The 18,761-nt window shown below is 44.0% G+C and overlaps 1 protein-coding gene across 1 annotated transcript in view; it reads left to right on the top strand.

The window, feature by feature from the left end:
• Positions 1-18,761, top strand: part of UGGT2 (UDP-glucose glycoprotein glucosyltransferase 2) — a 1,372,316-nt gene that overhangs the window by 954,672 nt on the left and 398,883 nt on the right. Inside the window, exons 25-26 of the mRNA XM_069204567.1 lie at positions 5,263-5,365; positions 7,256-7,335. Of these exons, the coding sequence (XP_069060668.1) occupies positions 5,263-5,365; positions 7,256-7,335 (183 nt within the window). The remainder of the gene's footprint in view (positions 1-5,262; positions 5,366-7,255; positions 7,336-18,761) is intronic.

Raw genomic sequence — 18,761 nt, 5'->3', positions numbered from 1 at the left:
GCTCTCAGAGTCTTCACAAAGTGCGTGTCAGAGGTCACTGCACATCTCAGAAGGCAAAACGTACATGTGATCCCTTATCTGCCTGACTCATCAAAGCCAGCATTCTACGACAGTGCCAATATCACACTCAGATGACAGTAGACCTGCTTCACAAACTGGGATTCACAATCAACTTTGTTAAATCCCTTCTACAACCTCTTCAGATACAGCCCTTTCTAGAAGCTATTCTCAATGCACAGTTGGGGCTTGCATACCCCAAACCCACTTTCAGAATTTTTAGTGTCTTATCCCCAGTTTCAGGAGAATCACACATACACAGTCAGGACCATTATGAGCTTGTTAGGGATGATGGTGTCCTGCATTGCCAATATGCCCCATACCAGACTCCACATGTCGCCCCTACAGCAGTGTCTGTCACGTTGGTGGTCTTAGTCACAGGTGCACCTGGAGGATCTAGTGTTGTTAACCTGCCATACTCACCGTTCTCTGCAATGGTGGAACACCACCAACCTGTTGAAAGGGCAGACTTTTCTAGACTCTGTGCCCCAGGTCATTCTTACCACAAATGTGCCACTGATGGCTTGGGGCACTCAACCTCAAGAGTTCACAATACAGGACCTCTGGGATCTCTGTCACCAATCCCTGCATGTCAGTTACCTCGAGCTTCTGACAGCCTTTCTGGCCCTGAAGCATTTCTCCATCAGCTGTCTCACAAGGTTGTCTTAGCCTCCACAGACAAAATGACAGCCATGTATTATTTACAGAAACATCTGGGGGACATGGTCGTCTCAATTGTCACAGCTCTCTCGCATAATATGGAAGTGGGCTCTCCACCACCACAATCACCTGGTGGCAGAGTATCTCCCAGGGACAGATAACAACTTGCAGACCTGCTCAGCAGGATGCAGCAACAAGCCCACAAATGGGAACTCCACTTGCAAGTTCTTCAAAAAATACTTCCTAAAGTGGGGAACTCCTCAAATAGACCTTGTTGCCACAGCAGAAAACACAAAATACCCAAGCTTCACCCCCAGGTATCACCACCCTCTATCCAAGGGCAACGCTCTGTGGATGAACTGGTCAGGGTATTTGCTTACGCTTTTCCATCCCTCCTTCTCATTCCATTTCTGGTTCTGAAGATCAGATAGACATCTCTCCCCATGAACCAAGTAGGTTCTGTCAGTCATGGTTCACCACACTTCTGAACCTCTCAGTAGTTCCCACGAGAAGCTTCCAAACAGGCCGGACCTTCTCCCTCAAAATCAAGGACAGATCAGACATCAAGACCCCAAGTCACTCAACCTTGCGATATTGCTCTTAAAGTCATAGAGTTCCTGGGGGCTAGGTCCCAGAGCTCGGCGGCAGAGTATCGACAAATGGTGGGAGAGCCAGGGTTCCTGGAGCTTGGCGCAGCCCAGGCACGGACGGGCACAGAAATGCTTGCTTTTGACCCTCTGTGACAGACTAGCTGACTACTTCCACCACAAAAACACAGCCATCTACAGCAACTTTGACCCCCAACCCACCTGCATTGACCACCTTCTGGTCCCTTCAGGCTACTCCCCCAGCCACCTGATCACCAACTGGAAGCCTCTATCCATACAGGAAAGAGCAGCCCTCGTGAGTTTGACCCACTCCAGGTCACCCAACGACCCATGCCCCCACTACATCTTCAAACTGGGCCAGATGGAAATCAGCAGCATCCTTACTCCCTTCCTCAACACGTTCATCATGACTGCCACCATCCCTGAAGCATGGAAGCAAGCACAGATCAAGCCTCTCCTGAGGAAATCATCCACCGACCCCATCTAAATAAAAAATGACCACCCTATATCACTGCTCCCCTTCCGAAATAAGGTTCTGGAAGGAGCCATCAACCAACAGCTCCCCAAACACCTGGAAAGACACAATCTACTGGACACCTCCCAGTGTGATTTCTGCAGCATCGACAGCACTGAGACCGCCCTGATTGCTGCAACGGATGACATCAAGTCCCTTCTGGACTTCAGAGAGAGGGCTGCCCTGATCTTCCTCGACCTCTCCGCCGTGTTCGACCCTGTCTCCCAGTACACCCTCACCTCCAGACTACACCATGACAGGATCCGAAGCAACACCTTCAAATGGATCCACGCCTTTCTCGCAGGATGCACCCAGAGAGTCCGCCTCCCACCTTTTACCTCAGAAATAAAGAGCATCATATGCAGCATCCCCCATGGGTCCTCACTCAGCCCCACCCTGTTCAACATTTACATGACTTTGTTGGCCGAGATTGTTTGTTCCCACGGTCTCAACATCATCTCATGTGCCAATGACACTCAAGTCATACTCTCCCTAACCAAAGTCCATGCCACCCTTAGGGCCAGCTTCAGCAATACCATGACCCATGTCGCTGAATGGATGAGATCCAACTGCTCGAAACTAAACATGGACAAGACTGAGGTGATAATTTTCGGAAGCAACATCCCCCCACCCCCAGGACCATTCCTGGTGGCTCTCCACGATCAGACATCCCCGACCCCAAATGACCATACCCACAACCTCTGAATTATCATCATGGGTAACAAACTCACCTTCAAGTGACAGATAAATGCGGTGGCCTCCTCCTGCTTCCACAACCTCTGCTTGCTATAGAAGATTTTCAGTTGGATTCCCATTGAATTCAGAAAGACGGTAACCCAAGCCGTCATCGCCAGCAGACTGGACTACAGAAACACCCTTTACGTCATACTCCCTATCCAGCCCCTCCACCACCTCCAAGTCGTCCAGAACACAGCAGCAAGATTCGTCCTGGACGTTCCCAGGCAGACCTGCGTCACCCCCCCCCCCACCTCAGAGGTTTCCATTGGCGGCCCGTTCACAAGAGGTGCAAATTCAAGGTTCTCACGTACAAAGCCCTCCACAACATCGGACTCAATCTCATCAACCACAGACTGTCCTTCCACCGGCCAACTGGGGAGCTTCATTCTACCACCTACGCCCTCGCATCCCAAGAGTTTGTCGCAGTCGCTACGGTGGATGATCCTTTTCCTACCTTGCCTCAAAGATCTGGAAGGACCCCACCTGTGTACCACTTACACCGTCCTCAACTTCAGGAAGGAGCTGGCTCTTTGACAAGAGCCTACCAGCTCGCAGCGACAGCCCTCAGCACCCGGATACCCCCTGAGGTGAGATGCTGCGCTTTACGAACACCTAATGATTGATTGATTGATAGTTTGGTTATGTTTGGACATTCTCAGGGAAGCTCATAGTCCCACAACCAGAGCATGTTATGCTGCAAAATGGAGATGCTTTGTATGCTACTGCTAACCCAAACGTATTAATCCCCTTAACACTACTGTCCAAGACATTGTTTTTTTGCTATACTTACAGAAAGCAATTTTAGCTTACACTTCCATTCATTTAAATCTCCCAGCTATAGCTACATATCTACAGAACAGACAACATACTTTCTTGTTCAGAATCCCAGTCATTAAAGCCTTCAGGGAAGACCTTAAAAGAATTATTCCACCCAGAGTGCGTCCTGCACCATCCAGGAACCTCAATATTGTGCTTATCAGGCTGATGTGACCTCCTTTTGAGTCACTTCATTCATGCCTTCATCACTATCCTTCTTGGAAAGTGGCATTCTCAGTCCCTATCACATCACTCAAACGTGTTAGTAAGCTCCAGACCCTAACCTTGGAAGAACCCTTCTTCCAGATCCATAGGGACAAGGTGGTCCTTCACACAAACCCGAAGTTCCTTCCTAAAGTGGTTTACCAATTCCATATCAACCAATCCATTTAACTAGCATTCTTTTTTCTGCAACCTGACCCCGTTGCGGAAAGAGCTCTACACTAGATGTTAAATGAGCACTTTAAATTGACAGAACCAAATATGTTTCTACTAGGAAAAAAGGAGCCACTACGGCTTTCGTTGAAAACATATCTATATCTGACATTTGTAAAGCAGCTACATGGTCTACACCACATATATTTGCAAAGCATTACTGTGTGGACATACTAGCATGTCAGCAAGCTGTGCTGCGAACACTTTTTCAGTCAACTGCAACTCCCACAGGCTACCCACCGTTTTATGGAGGGACTTTTTTACAGTCTATGCAGAGCATGTGTATCTACAGATACACATGCCATCAAACAGAAAATGTTACTTACCCAGTAAGCATCTGTTGGCGCCATGTAGTGCTATAGATTCACATGTGCCCTCCCTCCTCCCCGGATGCCTGTGGCCGTTTCAGTTACTTATACTTGTATATTGCATGGACATCTCTTTCTCTTCACTTCCTCTATACTCCTTTTCTCACTCACTAGTGAGAAAACACTCTAACAAACAAGTTGATGTCCATATGCTGTATCACCGAGAAGGAGGAGTCACTCAATCCTGTGACTCAAATGTTTCTTTGAAGAAAAACAACTGGCAACACTCCGGACCCAACACTAGATGGCAGGAGTATGCAGAGCATGTGAATCCACAGCACTACATGCCCCGAACAGATGCTTACTAGGTAAATAACATTTTCCTTTTTTCTACTTATTTTTATTTTTTTATGCAACAGTTAGGTTTTTTGGGGAAAAACATGAGTAATATAAACAAATGACCCCTTGCAGAATTCTGAATTTGGTTTACTTTTCAGAAATGTATAGCTGTAAGGGTTTTCCCATGGGTTTCACACGTGTTTCCACAAAAGACTGCAAGTAGATTGAAACCACGGAAAACCGGGTTTGAAGAATGCAAAAACTGTGGCAATTTTTGTTTTCTTTTACCACTTTGCTTCTGCTTGAAAGCTGATAAGATAGTTATTAAGGTTAAAGGGTGAAGTGCACCAAAACGCGAATAAAAGGGCTCCTCCCAGGGGGAGGTAAAGCCTTAGCAAGGCTAAAGGGCAAACTGCCCCAAACGTCTAAATAGGGCTCAGCACTGGGAGGCAGAATAAGCCTCAACAGCACAGGGTTTGTGTAACTCTGTGGTGTGGTGACTCGCTGCTTCAACCCACTAGGAATTAAAACACTGTGCAAAAGTGAACCAAATGAACTGCAAGGTTTCAAACATTATATACATTTACTTTGTTACACTTATAATAAAATATTTGCATTACCAACAAAAAGAAGAGAATGGGTGCCTATAGATGCAGCCATCTGTTACCATTGAACGTTCTCAAACTGGTTGTGAAAATGATATAATTAGAGTCAAAAAGTCTGCTTTTCAATAATTCTGCAGTTTGTTTTTAATTAATTTACTTTTGTATTTTTTGTATTATTGCAGTGTAGTAAAGATGGAGGCACAACATACTAAACCATTCTTTGATGTAGTTGCTGTTGTTGACCCGCTGACAAGAGAAGCCCAGAAGATGTCGCACTTCTTGATTGTAAGATTCATGTGCCCTGAAGTGTCTGCATTTTATTATTTATTTCAAAATATCTTCAGGAGGCCAAGTATTAGAAAATAGAGTGTCCAGGCCAAAATGAGTATTCTCACCACTGTTTCTTACCTATTTTTGGCTATGGAAATTGTATTTTCTAAGATGTATGTCCTTTGTGTGTAGAGTTGCTGATCAGGCTCATGTGGATTGGAGTGATGGCCAAGGTGAGCAGGGGGAGGTAGTGTACTAGGCTTTAGGTGGCATCTCCGTTCTTGTTTCTGAACTTCTCTCAGTGTCATTTTGTGTCTGTACGATTCTGCTACAGCAAAACAGTGGTTATCTAACTGGGGCTTCGCCAGCGAGAAGACTGTGAGCTACTGGTAGCTCTCCAACTGTCTACTGTATAAGTAGCTCTCCTCTGTGCATTCAATCCTTCTGAATTAGAAGATTTTGCTTGGTTGAATTAAAAACTGAAAAGTGTGTATTTTAGACAAAAATATGTGTATTTGCAGAATTCATAACCTGATGTTTGAATGTTCTAAATGTATTTAATGATGATATTTGATTGATAAATCATGAGACATCAGAAAGATTTATTACTAACACGGTTACCTTGGTGCCAGGGGCATTGCAGCTATGGCTGGTATGTGTTTCCCATGCAGAGGCATTCCGAATCGATAAAGCCATTTTTACATTACTGTTGGCAGTCCTGTCTGAATCACAGAGGTGATCACTGCTGGTAGCCTTGCATGAGATGGCCACTCATGGAATTGTGTCTACTGTGGTTACTAATACAGAACTAATAATATTAGTAGCTTGGGATAATTTTCATTGAACATAGGTAACTTGGTGAAAAGGCCGGAGACCCGATCTAACTTAACTCTCCTTGGGTTTGCCGTGGGGGTTACAACCTGACACACAGAACCTGTGCCCATTGGCTCACCTAGATAGTTAAGGATGTCTCTTCATCGACACCAGATCTTTTAAGCCGTATTCACTATACCTGTGCTTTTTTGGACCACAGCATTTGAACTGTCTTTTGATAAATCGCCTAACGGGGGGGGGAGGGGTAAGGGGATATGATCTGCCCCAGCTGCTAGAGTTGCCGACCTTCTATCTGGGGGTCCAAGTTCGAAGCCCGGCCTGGACTCATTAACCACTTAACCTACCCCTGCCTAAAACATGTGAAACATACTTTGGGTTTTTTGAAAAGCGCTTGGATGACTTCACAACAGGTTCATTCTATTTAAACCTGCAAATAAATAACTGAGAGACTGATGGAGCAGAAAGGCCACTTGTTTCTGAAGGGTTTTAGTGAAAGAGAGGGTACAAGGAGCTGTAAGAGACTGTGGAATCCAGACTAAAGGTAAGACGGTTTCCCCGGTGGACCTAAGACCCGAAAAGACACAGGCAGTGGTAAAGTGTAGACATCCATTGGGCTCCTATTTTTGAATAGCATCTGTTATTTGTCAATGTGCACAAGTTAATTACAATTACATCGAAAAAGATAATCGTGATGCGGGACACCCATGTCAATATGGGAGCCTGCTGAGTACACCTCTTTGGAATTCGAGTTTATAGCTTTGGTTTTCAACCTAACCTGGCTGTTATTTTACGCAGGCATGCGTTTACATTGAACATGTTTTAAAACCACTCCCTGTATCTGCATTTCTGGCTCCGGGCATTTAGTCTTTCGAAAACATAATTTAATTTGTATTTTTATTCAAAAATATTAAAGATGTGATCTTTCTCAATACCTACAGTAGTGTGAGTTGTAGATGTTTTGCTGCCAGCACACATGTAATGAAAAATGTCTCTATTTCTTAAGTAAATAATTTGTTTTTGCTTTTCAAGCAATGAAACTCCCTGTTTGAGAATTAAATATTTTCCTCTTAGGTGCTTGGAAAGATTGTCAACATGAAGCTGAGAATGTTTATGAATTGCAGACCCATGCTGTCAGAAATGCCTCTAAAAAGGTGAGTACCATCCAAGCATTTTTTAATCTCTGTTAAGTTTCCAGGTCAAATAGTTGAGAACCAAAGCTACTGCCGACTACACTTTCCTGCATCTCTACTAGCTCCATTAACACTACTCACCAAGTACACCGGGGGCACTGAAATATTGGCATAAGTAACCTCACGTTCCTAAGCTCCAACAAAATGTCTGACAAAAAACTAAGCACAGTTATTCTTCCGTCCAGCTATATAAATTTACTTAATTTACTTAAAAGTTCGCTTCTCAGGCAAGACAAACAGATGTGCTTTCTTATAGTCTAGAAGCTCCTTCGTGGGACTTTAATAACAATTTTTTAAACGATGCATTCTTCAACTGCAGATGCAACCTTGAGAAACACTTGCAAATACCAAAAAAACGAGAACATTATATCTCCCGCCCCAATCTTATCATGCCAGTTGGTGCTGAGCTGTGCAAATCAAATACATTTAAGATCAAGCATGTATGGTGCATTAGCACTGTGTGTTCATATGACACTGGCAAGACTAGTCAGTTTCGTGTTTGCACTTGCCAGGTTCGCTCACAACCTCACCCTAAAAAGCGTTACTTTCCTTGTACCCTGTTCCTAGGGGAGGCGTACCCACACTGCAGTGATCTGCGCTTCTTTGTTAGTTTTATGGGTTTTATTTCGCACTGTTCCTTCAACTGTAAGTTATTTACCTGATTGCACACTATAAAGAGAGCCTAGTAGCCACCAGGAGCTGCTGGGCTCCAGTTTCCTTTTTAATCCCCGATCCCAATTATGCCATTGGCAGGATCAGCATTTCTGGACATGTCTGCCTCATATGGGCGCATACTTAAAAAGTGCGGCTGCGTGCCAAAAGCGCATCAAAGTCAAGCCCATCTGCAACCAGCCTCCGGGACCCTGCTCCTCTCTACCTACATATGGCTTCGTGCAGACTGTTGCTTTAGGAAACTAAATATATTAAGAGGTAACTGATTGGCGATTGATTTGTCATTGCTAGAGCACACAATATCCCACTTGCAGCATGTCTTAGCGCTAAATGCGCTGCTTCCTGGCACTGCATCCCTGACCACCACCCTTCGCCCACCAACACCTAAGTTCTTTTTTTCAAATCTGAGATATGCATCTTGTGGGACACATGAACTACTTGAGTTAATGGGAAAAAATGGTCATATATGAAGTCCACACCGACCTACAAGATCCTTAACCACCCAGAAATAATCCAGTTCCTCTCATCCCAGGTCCCAGATCCAGGTGCTAGATCCTACTTTTTTAAATGCTGCCCTCCTGATCCTGAGATGAGCACAACCTGCTCAATGTGCATCCATTCAAATTCGACCAGTGCAAGAACGTTTCTAACTATTTGTTAAGTTAGTGAAAACATGATTTATGTAGAGTTTCACACCACATTTTTGCCACTTCTAAGTGCTGTAACCAACAAATAATAGTTACTATAGTATCCAAGTAATGATACTTTAATTTACCCACCTGAGACGGTACTGAGCCTACTTTTCAGGTATTTAAACGTGTAACCTTCAGATGGCCAATTTTGTCTGATGTGAGCATTCAGCTCGCTGAGGCTTCCTATTGGTTGCTAGAGTGCTTCAGCAACTTCAGAGTGCTTTAACACACTGTAAGCAGGCAGAAATGCAAAACAGTACTCATATAGTCAGAGCTAGTAGAGTGGGCTTCATACATCAAGGAGTACAGAGTGCAAAGTGATTCTCTGCTCTTTTGGGTCCTACGTTCCACCCTATGAACCCATTGAAAAGCCTGAATGGTCAACCTATGTAGGCACATGAGCTGTGTGGTACTAATGATGCGTTAAGATGAGAATGACCTCCGCTTTGAAGGTCTGCTGAGTGCCAATGGTCAGACAGAAATATGCCCTGCTTACTGCTGCTTTACAGGGGAGATTTAACAGTCCTGTCACAGGAGTGCTGCACTCCTTCGCTTCCCAGCAGTACGTGCTCCTGGATGTGTTCGAACCCCCTATGCTCATATCCCAAGATCTTTGCAGTGGTTTGCTACCCAACGGTAGTTGACAATCATCACATGCTCAATTTTTAGGTTGAGCCTGCAACAGTGCATGCACTTTCGCGGCACATAATTCCACTCCACGACACCCAATACCCCGACACCCAATACCCCTCCGCATAATTATATACCAGAAGATACAAATCCACTCCATATAATTCCACTACACGCAAAACCACATACTTTCTAGCCATAAATTCCAATGTACACCATGCCACATAATTACACTACACAACTCCACTCAGCACCACACAATTCCACAACAAACAGTTACACTTCAGCCCACATAATTCCACTCCGCACCACACAAATCCACTCAACATAAAGCTAAAAGACATTAACATTGACAAAGCGTATAGCTCTCGGATTGCCGAGACCTATTGGCCTTGCCTTGTTTTCCCTTGTCATCTGGTCATTTTGTAGAGGTCATGTTCTAATCAGATGACACACAGATCATTGTCTTGACTGCCAAACAGTTGGATCCGGCAGGAGTCAGCTTCTGTTCCTGCATGAGCAATATTTCCACATGGATGCAGTACAACTGCCTGAAACTAAATGGTGACAAAACTTAGGTCTTATGGTTTGGCCACCAATTCAGCAAATGGCTGTGCACTGCGCGGCTCGCTGAGCTTGGGGATCCCCTTGTACATGAATTCTCCGTCACGAACCTCAGGTTCACTTTGGTTTAACATCTTTCCTTCAACCTTCACATCAATCAAGTCACTAGGCATAGGTTCATTTTTCTCAGGATGCAGAGGAAGATTGTCCTTCTCCCATTCTCAGCCTGCAAAACTATCATCCATTCTCGAACAACATCTAGTCTTGACTCCTGCAATACTTTTTATTGGCCTACCTAACTGTTTCATGCAGCATCCACAAACTATTCAAAATGCCGCATCAGGACCCCTCAACCTTCCATCCTCTGCAACAATCTCTTTAAATGTTAGAATATTCATTATTCACCTATCAAATGTTGCTTGAAATAATAAGTCCTATACCTAGTTAATAGATCTATTTATACTATAGTTCCTCTCTACATTAGGAACACGTTCCGACCATATCTTGCTGCTTGTTGTCTTCCCTCTTTCCCTGTTAAGCTCTTTGTGATCTTCCAGCTTAAAAACGCTCGCCTGAGAGACCGTTCCTTCAGTACCCATCTCTGTAATTGTCTTCTTCATTCGCCTAAATCCTTGTCAGATCACCTACATTCTAAAAAAGAACTCAAATCTCTTCTTTCTCCCATTTGCCTGAGCTCACATCCTCTTCCCCTAACACCGGGACCCCCTCTGGACATTTGTTGTGGTTGGTTTAGAAATCCCTTCAACGTAACAGAAAATTGTTAGAAATGTTGCTGCGTTCATAATATGGCTGTACTGGACAGATGGATGTTCATTGTGACCCTGGTTCAAAGCAAGTAAAACATTCTTGTTGTATCCTGGTCAGAATATACATTTTCTTCTGCAGATTTAAAAAGCAAAGTGAGAAACTGCTACTACCCATTCAAAATACTTTACAGTGTCAAATGAAGAAAATGTTAAGCAAGCGCCATTCTTTAGCACTTGCTCATTATTAGAGCAACAACAAATTTTGGCACCTTTTGTTTGGTTCTTTTTTCAATGCTCATAAGGGGATTTGTACACATTGTGTTTTAGGCCTACATTAATCTGAAGCATTGCTATGTCTTGTTAGGTTCATCTACAGAACCGATTTAGCTGCCTGGCAAGAGTTCATGTCACCACTACACACTCACAACACCCTGCAACAATGCACGCTATTCAGAAAGGTGCCGAGGTTCATCCCACTTTAATCTTTTGCATCACTAAATGAGCTTTCTTCATGCATTGGCTTAATGGATTGACTTTCCTGTTTTCAATCACAGATTTTTACATGATCAAACTAGTTCCAAATGTTCTGAGATTCATGAACACACAACTACCTGTGTGCAGGTGTCATCCAGAGCAGCACATCCTAATCATAGGCGCAGGTCTGGACACCACAGAGTGAATCAAGCCTTCCCTTTTCCTCAAAGGGTGTACGACATTCAGGATAAGATTCAGGTGTTTCAGAAGGAAACAATCATTCCTGTTCTGACAGCCCTTTGCCTGCTCAGTATGCTAACCACCTTCATTCTGTTGGTCACCCATGCACACCGACTCAGTAGCGCTGTCCAGTGGGGCCTCTATAGAACTGAAGTGGACCTGCAATGGTGGGGTGTGGACAGCAATCTCTCCTAAGGAAGGCTGTTTCACACACCCCCCTTCTGTGACAGTAGTTATCACAGATGCTTTCACTTTAGAGTGGGGGGGTGCATCTGGAGGAGTTGGAGATCAGAAGCCTCTGTTCTCTAAAAGAACAGAAATTGCAGATCAGGGTGCTGTAATTATGGGTGACGTGTCTAGCACTCAATGCCTTTTAGCCTTGCCTTCATATCCAGGCTATCTAGATCTGGACAGACAATACAACCACAAAGTGGTACATCAGCAACCATTGGGGAGTAGAGTCACACCTTCTCTACCTAGAAGCTCTGCAACTCTGATCTTTGGCTAAGGACCATCAGGTCTGACTGGTGGCAAATCACCTACCGGAGTGCTCAATGTGCGAGTCGTCAGTCTCAGTTGGCGTCGTCTTGCCGACCATGAGTAGGTCTTCATCCAGAGGCCATCCAAAACATATTTTATCTCTGGGGGGTCTCCCGAAACCAACCTCTTTGTCACTCATGAGAAGGCTTACTTCCCAAAATTTGATGCCCTCCAGTTTCCATCGCAGGGAGCATTGGGGGACGTGTTTCGATTAAGGTGGAAATTTCTGTTTCATTAGGTGTTTCCTCCCATGCCCTTGATTCTTCATGTTCTGAATAAGATTCACCTTGACAGGGCTCAACTACATTCTAATTGCTTCGTATGTGCCGCCAAGGGTGTGGTGTATACAGACCTAATTCATCTCTTCCTGTGCCCTCTGCTCAGTCTCCTTCACAGGATAAACCTCATCTCGCAGTCTCCAGAAGCCTCCAACTACGTGACTGAAGATTGAACGGGGCAACCTGAATTGTTTTTCTTTGCCCCCTGTTAAGGTGGATGTCATACTTTGTGCCTATAGACACTACACAAAGACAATGTACTCAAGCAGATGGAATAACTTTGCCAGAAGAAGTGCAGACATCTTGATAGACCGTCAGATATTGTACATTCCACCCTTTAACTAGTGCAGTACAGGTGTACAGTGGGCACTGTAAAGGGCTGCCTATCTGCCTTGTCTGATTTCCTCTCCTTGCATGATCAGTCATTCCTGTTGAAGTCACTGTTTGTTATGAGGTTCCTAAAGGGTCTTAAAAAGAAGTTACAGCATCTCCCTTTATAATTCCCCAATGGGACCTTAACTTGGTTCTGACATTCCTTATGCGTTCACCATTTGAACAGTTACACAGTTGCACTTAATGTTTGCTCACGTTTAAGACAGTTTTTTTGATCAATATAACATCAGCTAGACTTGTTAGAGTACTGCAAGCTTTGAGTGCCAGACCTTCTTTCCCTTCCTTCTTTCCTGACAAGTTAGTGTTAAGAGACTTCCTGTCAAAAATGTTTTTTTGTTTGGAGCTTGGCCATGACTCATTGATTTGAAGGTCTATGTGCATGTAGATGAGATAGAACAGAGATGCCAACAATTATTCATAAAAAAAACAGGTAATTTAAAGCATATTTTGATTTCTGTGTGGAGGGCACATTCTCTGATTTTGTTTCCCTTTGCTGTTTTGTGTTGAATCCAGTTTAGTCTCTTTTGAACCCTTTCAAATAAAAAAAGGGGGTACTGACTTGCCCACAACTACTTACTGCTTCATACCATTCTTCTCTCACTGCTAAGTGATGAAAATAACAGATGTTACTAATGCCCAGTTTAATGGTACTCATTCACCAGAGTCAGCCTTGCCAGGATTCGAATGTTTGATCTGCAGAGCACGTTAGGAAGAGCAAGGGGAACCCATGGATAGCAAGGGACCAAGGATACACATTATTAAGAAGGAACAACGGTCCCTTGTCTGCATAGATATGAAAAATTATATGGGTGTACCATCATGCCCGTATAACTAGTCCAATCAACTTATAGCAAAAAACATATTTTAATGCTGAGTAAAAATACAAAACAAAGTAAAGGTGGGGAACAAACCGGTCAAAATAGAAAAAAGTTCAAGCATGTGATTGACAATAATTTGTCCATTACGTAAGTCACGATTTTCCACAAACAAGATGTAGAACATAAGGTAAGAATTTAGGGGCAGAAGAGGAAAAAAAGATAAGGATACAAAATGAAAATTAACAAATGCCACATGTGCAAAGTGTGCTCATAAAATTGTGTAGGAACTGAAATAAATCACACCATTGAAAGCCCATAATTGAACCAATATGCCCCAGGAATTGAGTGCTTAAAACCAGTGGCCAAAAATGAGAAAACAAAGCGAAAAGGGTAATACACCTGAACATAGGACAGTCAATTAGGAATAATAACACAGAAAAAAGGGCTGCTGCAAGAAACTGAAAATAAGAAGGAAGGATGGATTTAAGCCAAATGGTTTCCTGCAAAAATGGTCGCAAAACCAAACCACAATCAACACTTACTGGGTCACAAAAGAAAATTCAATTAATCAGATGAAAAATAGTGACACCAACAACGTAAGAAGACTGTGTTATAAGAATGAAGTCCAATCCTCCACCCTCTTGAGGCCTGTGTTTAGCCGTTTAGTCTGCAGAATCCATCTCAGTTCTTCTTTGTTAAAACTTTTTGAAATATCTCTTCCCCTTGCTGGTGGTTACACTGCAGTGATAACTTGCCAACGCAGGTCATTGTCATTATGTCCAAATTCCACAAACTTTTCAGCTATAGGGGCACTATTGATGTTACACCATAAGCAGCTTCTGTGTGTGTTTTGTTTGCCTATATATACTCAATTACAGGGGCAAAAGATAGCATAGATGAGATTGCTGGTGTTACAATATTCCCATATTATTTTTTTGATCTAGGTTGACAAGGGATTCCCGAGCAAAACATGTTTTAGTTGCAACCTTTAAATTAATTGAATCTTCCTGATACCTAATTGCAGTGGTACCTTCTCCCCCTAGAAGGGCCATCTCAGTTTAAAAAGGGACAGAGACTAATTTGATTGTGCTTGCAAACCCTTAAGTCATCTTCTTTATTTCTGGTGCCCACAACACAAAGGCAATTCCCGTTTTGGAGAAATAACAGCCTTGGCCTATAGCGTGTGTTCCGGGCATTTTATGACAAGTCAGAACATCACTTGTGGCTCATGTGAATCAAGTTAAACATGATCTCTCTTACTTACAGACACGTCAGAATGTGGTTTGGTGGCTGTTACATCATTGTGGCAATCTCAGCAATTTCACATATACCTATTTATACAAGCCTGCACTATTTGATAGTATTCTTTAAATTCCTTGGTTATCTCCTTAGGACTTTCAGCTACTACAACCAAGTGTTTGCCTGTAATGTTAGTCCGCCAATTAGCAGTTTTATTCTTTGTTATAATTGCAAGAATTCTGCCTACCTTGTTTCCTAGTTGGAGGTTTTTTTCCCTTCTACATGCATACATTTAGTTATTATGAGCCTAATTTGTACTCTAATGTTAGCTTAACCCCTTCGCTGCCAGGCCTTTTCCCCCTCCTGTGCCAGGCCTTTTTTTGCCTATTTGGGGTAGTTTGCGCTTAGGCCCTCATAGGTTTTTGTCTACATAAGCTAACCAAGCCAAATTTGCGTCCTTTTTTTCCAACATCCTAGGGATTCTAGAGTTACCCAGACTTTGTGGGTTCCCCTGAAGGAGGCCAAGAAATTAGCCAAAATACAGTGAAGATTTCGTTTTTTTCAAAAAAATGGGAAAAAGTGGCTGCAGAACAAGGCTTGTGGTTTTTCTCCTGAAAATGGCATCAACAAAGGGTTTGCGGTGCTAAACTCAGCAGCTTCCCAGCTTACAGGAACAGGCAGACTTGAATCAGAAAACCCAATTTTTCAAGACAATTTTGGCATTTTACTGGGACATACCCCATTTTTGCAATTTTTTGTGCTTTCAGCCTCCTTCCAGTCAGTGACAGAAATGGGCATGAAACCAATGCTGGATCCCAGAAACCTAAACATTTCTGAAAAGGAGACAAAATTCTGAATTCAGCAAGGGGTCATTTGTGTACATCCTACAAGGGTTTCCTACAGAAAATAACAACTGAAAAAGAAAATTTTGAAATTGAGGTGAAAAAAACATCAATTTTTCTCTAAGTTTTACTCTGTAACTTTTCCCTGCAATGTCAGATTATCGTAAGCAGTATACCGTTACGTCTGCTGGACTCCTCTGGTTGCGGGGATATATAGGGCTTGTAGGTTCATCAAGAACCCTAGGTACCCAGAGCCAATAAATGAGCTGCACCCTGCAGTGCGTTTTCATTCTATACCGGGTATACAGCAATTCATTTGCTGAAATATAAAGAGTAAAAAATAGCTATCAAGAAAACCTTTGTATTTCCAAAGAGGGCACAAGATAAGGTGTTGAGGAGCAGTGGTTATTTGCACATCTCTGAATTCCGGGGTGACCATACTAGCATGTGAATTACAGGGCATTTCTAAAATAGATGTCTTTTTTACACACTCTCCTATATTTGGAAGGAAAAAATGTAGAGAAAGACAAGGGGCAATAACACTTGTTTTGCTAATCTATGTTCCCCCAAGTCTCCCGATAAAAATGAGACCTCACTTGTGTGGGTAGGCCTAGCGCCCGCAACAGGAAATGCCCCAAAGCGCAACGTGGACACATCCAATTTTTTTAAAGAAAACAGAGGTGTTTTTTGCAAAGTGCCAACCTGTATATTTTGGCCTCTAGCTCAGCCGGCACCTAGGGAAACCTACCAAACCTGTGCATTTCTGAAAACTAGAGACCTAGGGGAATCGAAGATGGGGTGACTTGTGGGGCTCTGACCAGGTTCTGTTACCCAGAATCCTTTGCAAACCTCAAAATTTGGCTAAAAAAACACATGTTCCTCACATTTCTGTGGCAGAAAGTTCTGGAATCTGAGAGGAGCCACAAATTTCCTTCCACCCAGCGTTCCCCCAAGTCTCCCAATAAAAATGATACCTCACTTGTGTGGGTAGGACTAGCGCCCACGAAAGGAAATGGCCCAAAACACAACGTGGACACATCACATTTTTTCATAGAAAACAGTGCCTACCTGTGGATGTTGGCCTGTAGCTCAGCCGGCACCTGGGGAAACTTAGCAAACCAGCGCATTTTTGAAAACTAGAAACCCAGGGGAATCAAAGATGGGGTGACTTGCGGGGCTCTGACCAGGTTATGTTACCCAGAATCCTTTGCAAACATCAAAATTTGGCCAAAAAAACACTTTTTCCTCTGATTTCGGTGACAGAAAGTTCTGGAATCTGAGAGGAGCCACAAATTTCCTTCCACCCAGCGTTCCCCCAAGTCTCCCGATAAAAATTATACCTCACTTGTGTGGGTAGGCCTAGCGCCCGCGACAGGAAATGCCCCAAAACGCAACGTGGACACATCCAATTTTTTGAACGAAAACAGAGGTGTTTTTTGCAAAGTGCCTACCTGTAGATTTTGGCCTCTAGCTCAGCCGGCACCTAGGTAAACCTACCAAACCTGTGCATTTCTGAAAACTAGAGACCTAGGGGAATCCAAGATGGGGTGACTTGTGGGGCTCTGACCAGGTTCTGTTACCCAGAATCCTTTGCAAACCTCAATTTGGCTAAAAAAACACATGTTCCTCACATTTCTGTGGCAGAAAGTTCTGGAATCTGAGAGGAGCCACAAATTTCCTTCCACCCAGCGTTCCCCCAAGTCTCCCGATAAAAATGATACCTCACTTGTGTGGGTAGGCCTAGCGCCCGCGACAGGAAATGCCCCAAAGCGCAACGTGGACACATCAATTTTTTGAAAGAAAACAGAGGTGTTTTTTGCAAAGTGCCTACCTGTAGTTTTTGGCCTCTAGCTCAGCCGGAACCTAGGTAAACCTACCAAACCTGTGCATTTCTGAAAACTAGAGACCTAGGGGAATCCAAGATGGGGTGACTTGTGGGGCTCTGACCAGGTTCTGTTACCCAGAATCCTTTGCAAACCTCAATTTGGCTAAAAAAACACATGTTCCTCACATTTCTGTGGCAGAAAGTTCTGGAATCTGAGAGGAGCCACAAATTTCCTTCCACCCAGCGTTCCCCCAGGTCTCCCGATAAAAATGATACCTCACTTGTGTGGGTAAGACTAGCGCCCACGAAAGGAAATGGCCCAAAACACAACGTGGACACATCAAATTTTTTCATAGAAAACAGTGCCTATCTGTGGATTTTGGCCTGTAGCTCAGCCGGCACCTGGGGAAACCTAGCAAACCAGCGCATTTTTGAAAACTAGAAACCCAGGGGAGTCTAAGATGGGGTGACTTGCGGGGCTCTGACCAGGTTATGTTACCCAGAATCCTTTGCAAACATCAAAATTTGGCCCAAAAAAACACTTTTTCCTCTAATTTCGGTGACAGAAAGTTCTGGAATCTGAGAGGAGCCACAAATTTCCTTCCACCCAGCGTTCCCCTAAGTCTCTCGATAAAAATGGTACCTCACTTGTGTGGGTAGGCCTAGCGCCCACGAAGGGAAATGGGCCAAAACACAACGTGGACACAACATATTTTTTCACAGAAAACAGAGGTGTTTTTTGCAAAGTGCCTACCTGTGGATTTTGGCCTCTAGCTCAGCCTGCCCCAGGAGGGGGCAGAAATGGCCTAAAATAATTCCCCCACCCCAGGGAGCGACCCTTGCCTAAGGGTCGCTCCCCTTGCGTGAAATTCACGCAAAGAAAAAACTCCCTGGTGTCTAGTGGTCTCTGCCACCCTTGGGGGCAGATTGGCCTCATCAAAATAGGCCAATCTGCCCCCAGGGGGGGCAGAAATGGCCTAAAATAATTCCCCCCCCAGGGAGCGACCCTTGCCTAAGGGTTCGATCCCCACCTAAAACAAAAAAAAAGATCCCTGGTGCCTGGAGGTTTCTGCCCCCCCTGGGGGCAGAAAAGGCCTTCCTGAAAAATTCCCCCCCCCCCCTCCCCCCCCCCGGAGCAACCCTTGCCCAAGGGGTCGCTCCCTTATGTTACTTTCAAAAAGAAAAAGAAAAATCCCTGGTGTCTAGTGGGGTTTCAAAAGCCGGATTGCAAGCAATCCGGCTTTTGAAACCCTGGGAGGGACTTCAAAGGGAAGGAAATACATTTCCTTCCCTTTGAAGCCCCTCCGGCCCTCCCCCAGTGATTGAAAGAGCATTTCTCTTTCAATCGCGCTGGAAGCAGAGCTTCCAGCGCGATGGGGGAGGCCCCTGTGACAAATCAGCACGCACTTGCGT

The sequence above is a fragment of the Pleurodeles waltl genome, chromosome 8, assembly GCF_031143425.1.
Source record: "Pleurodeles waltl isolate 20211129_DDA chromosome 8, aPleWal1.hap1.20221129, whole genome shotgun sequence".
NCBI lineage: Eukaryota > Metazoa > Chordata > Amphibia > Caudata > Salamandridae > Pleurodeles > Pleurodeles waltl.
The sequence above is the reverse complement of the archived record's forward strand: the minus strand, read 5'-3'. Positions and strand labels throughout refer to the sequence as shown.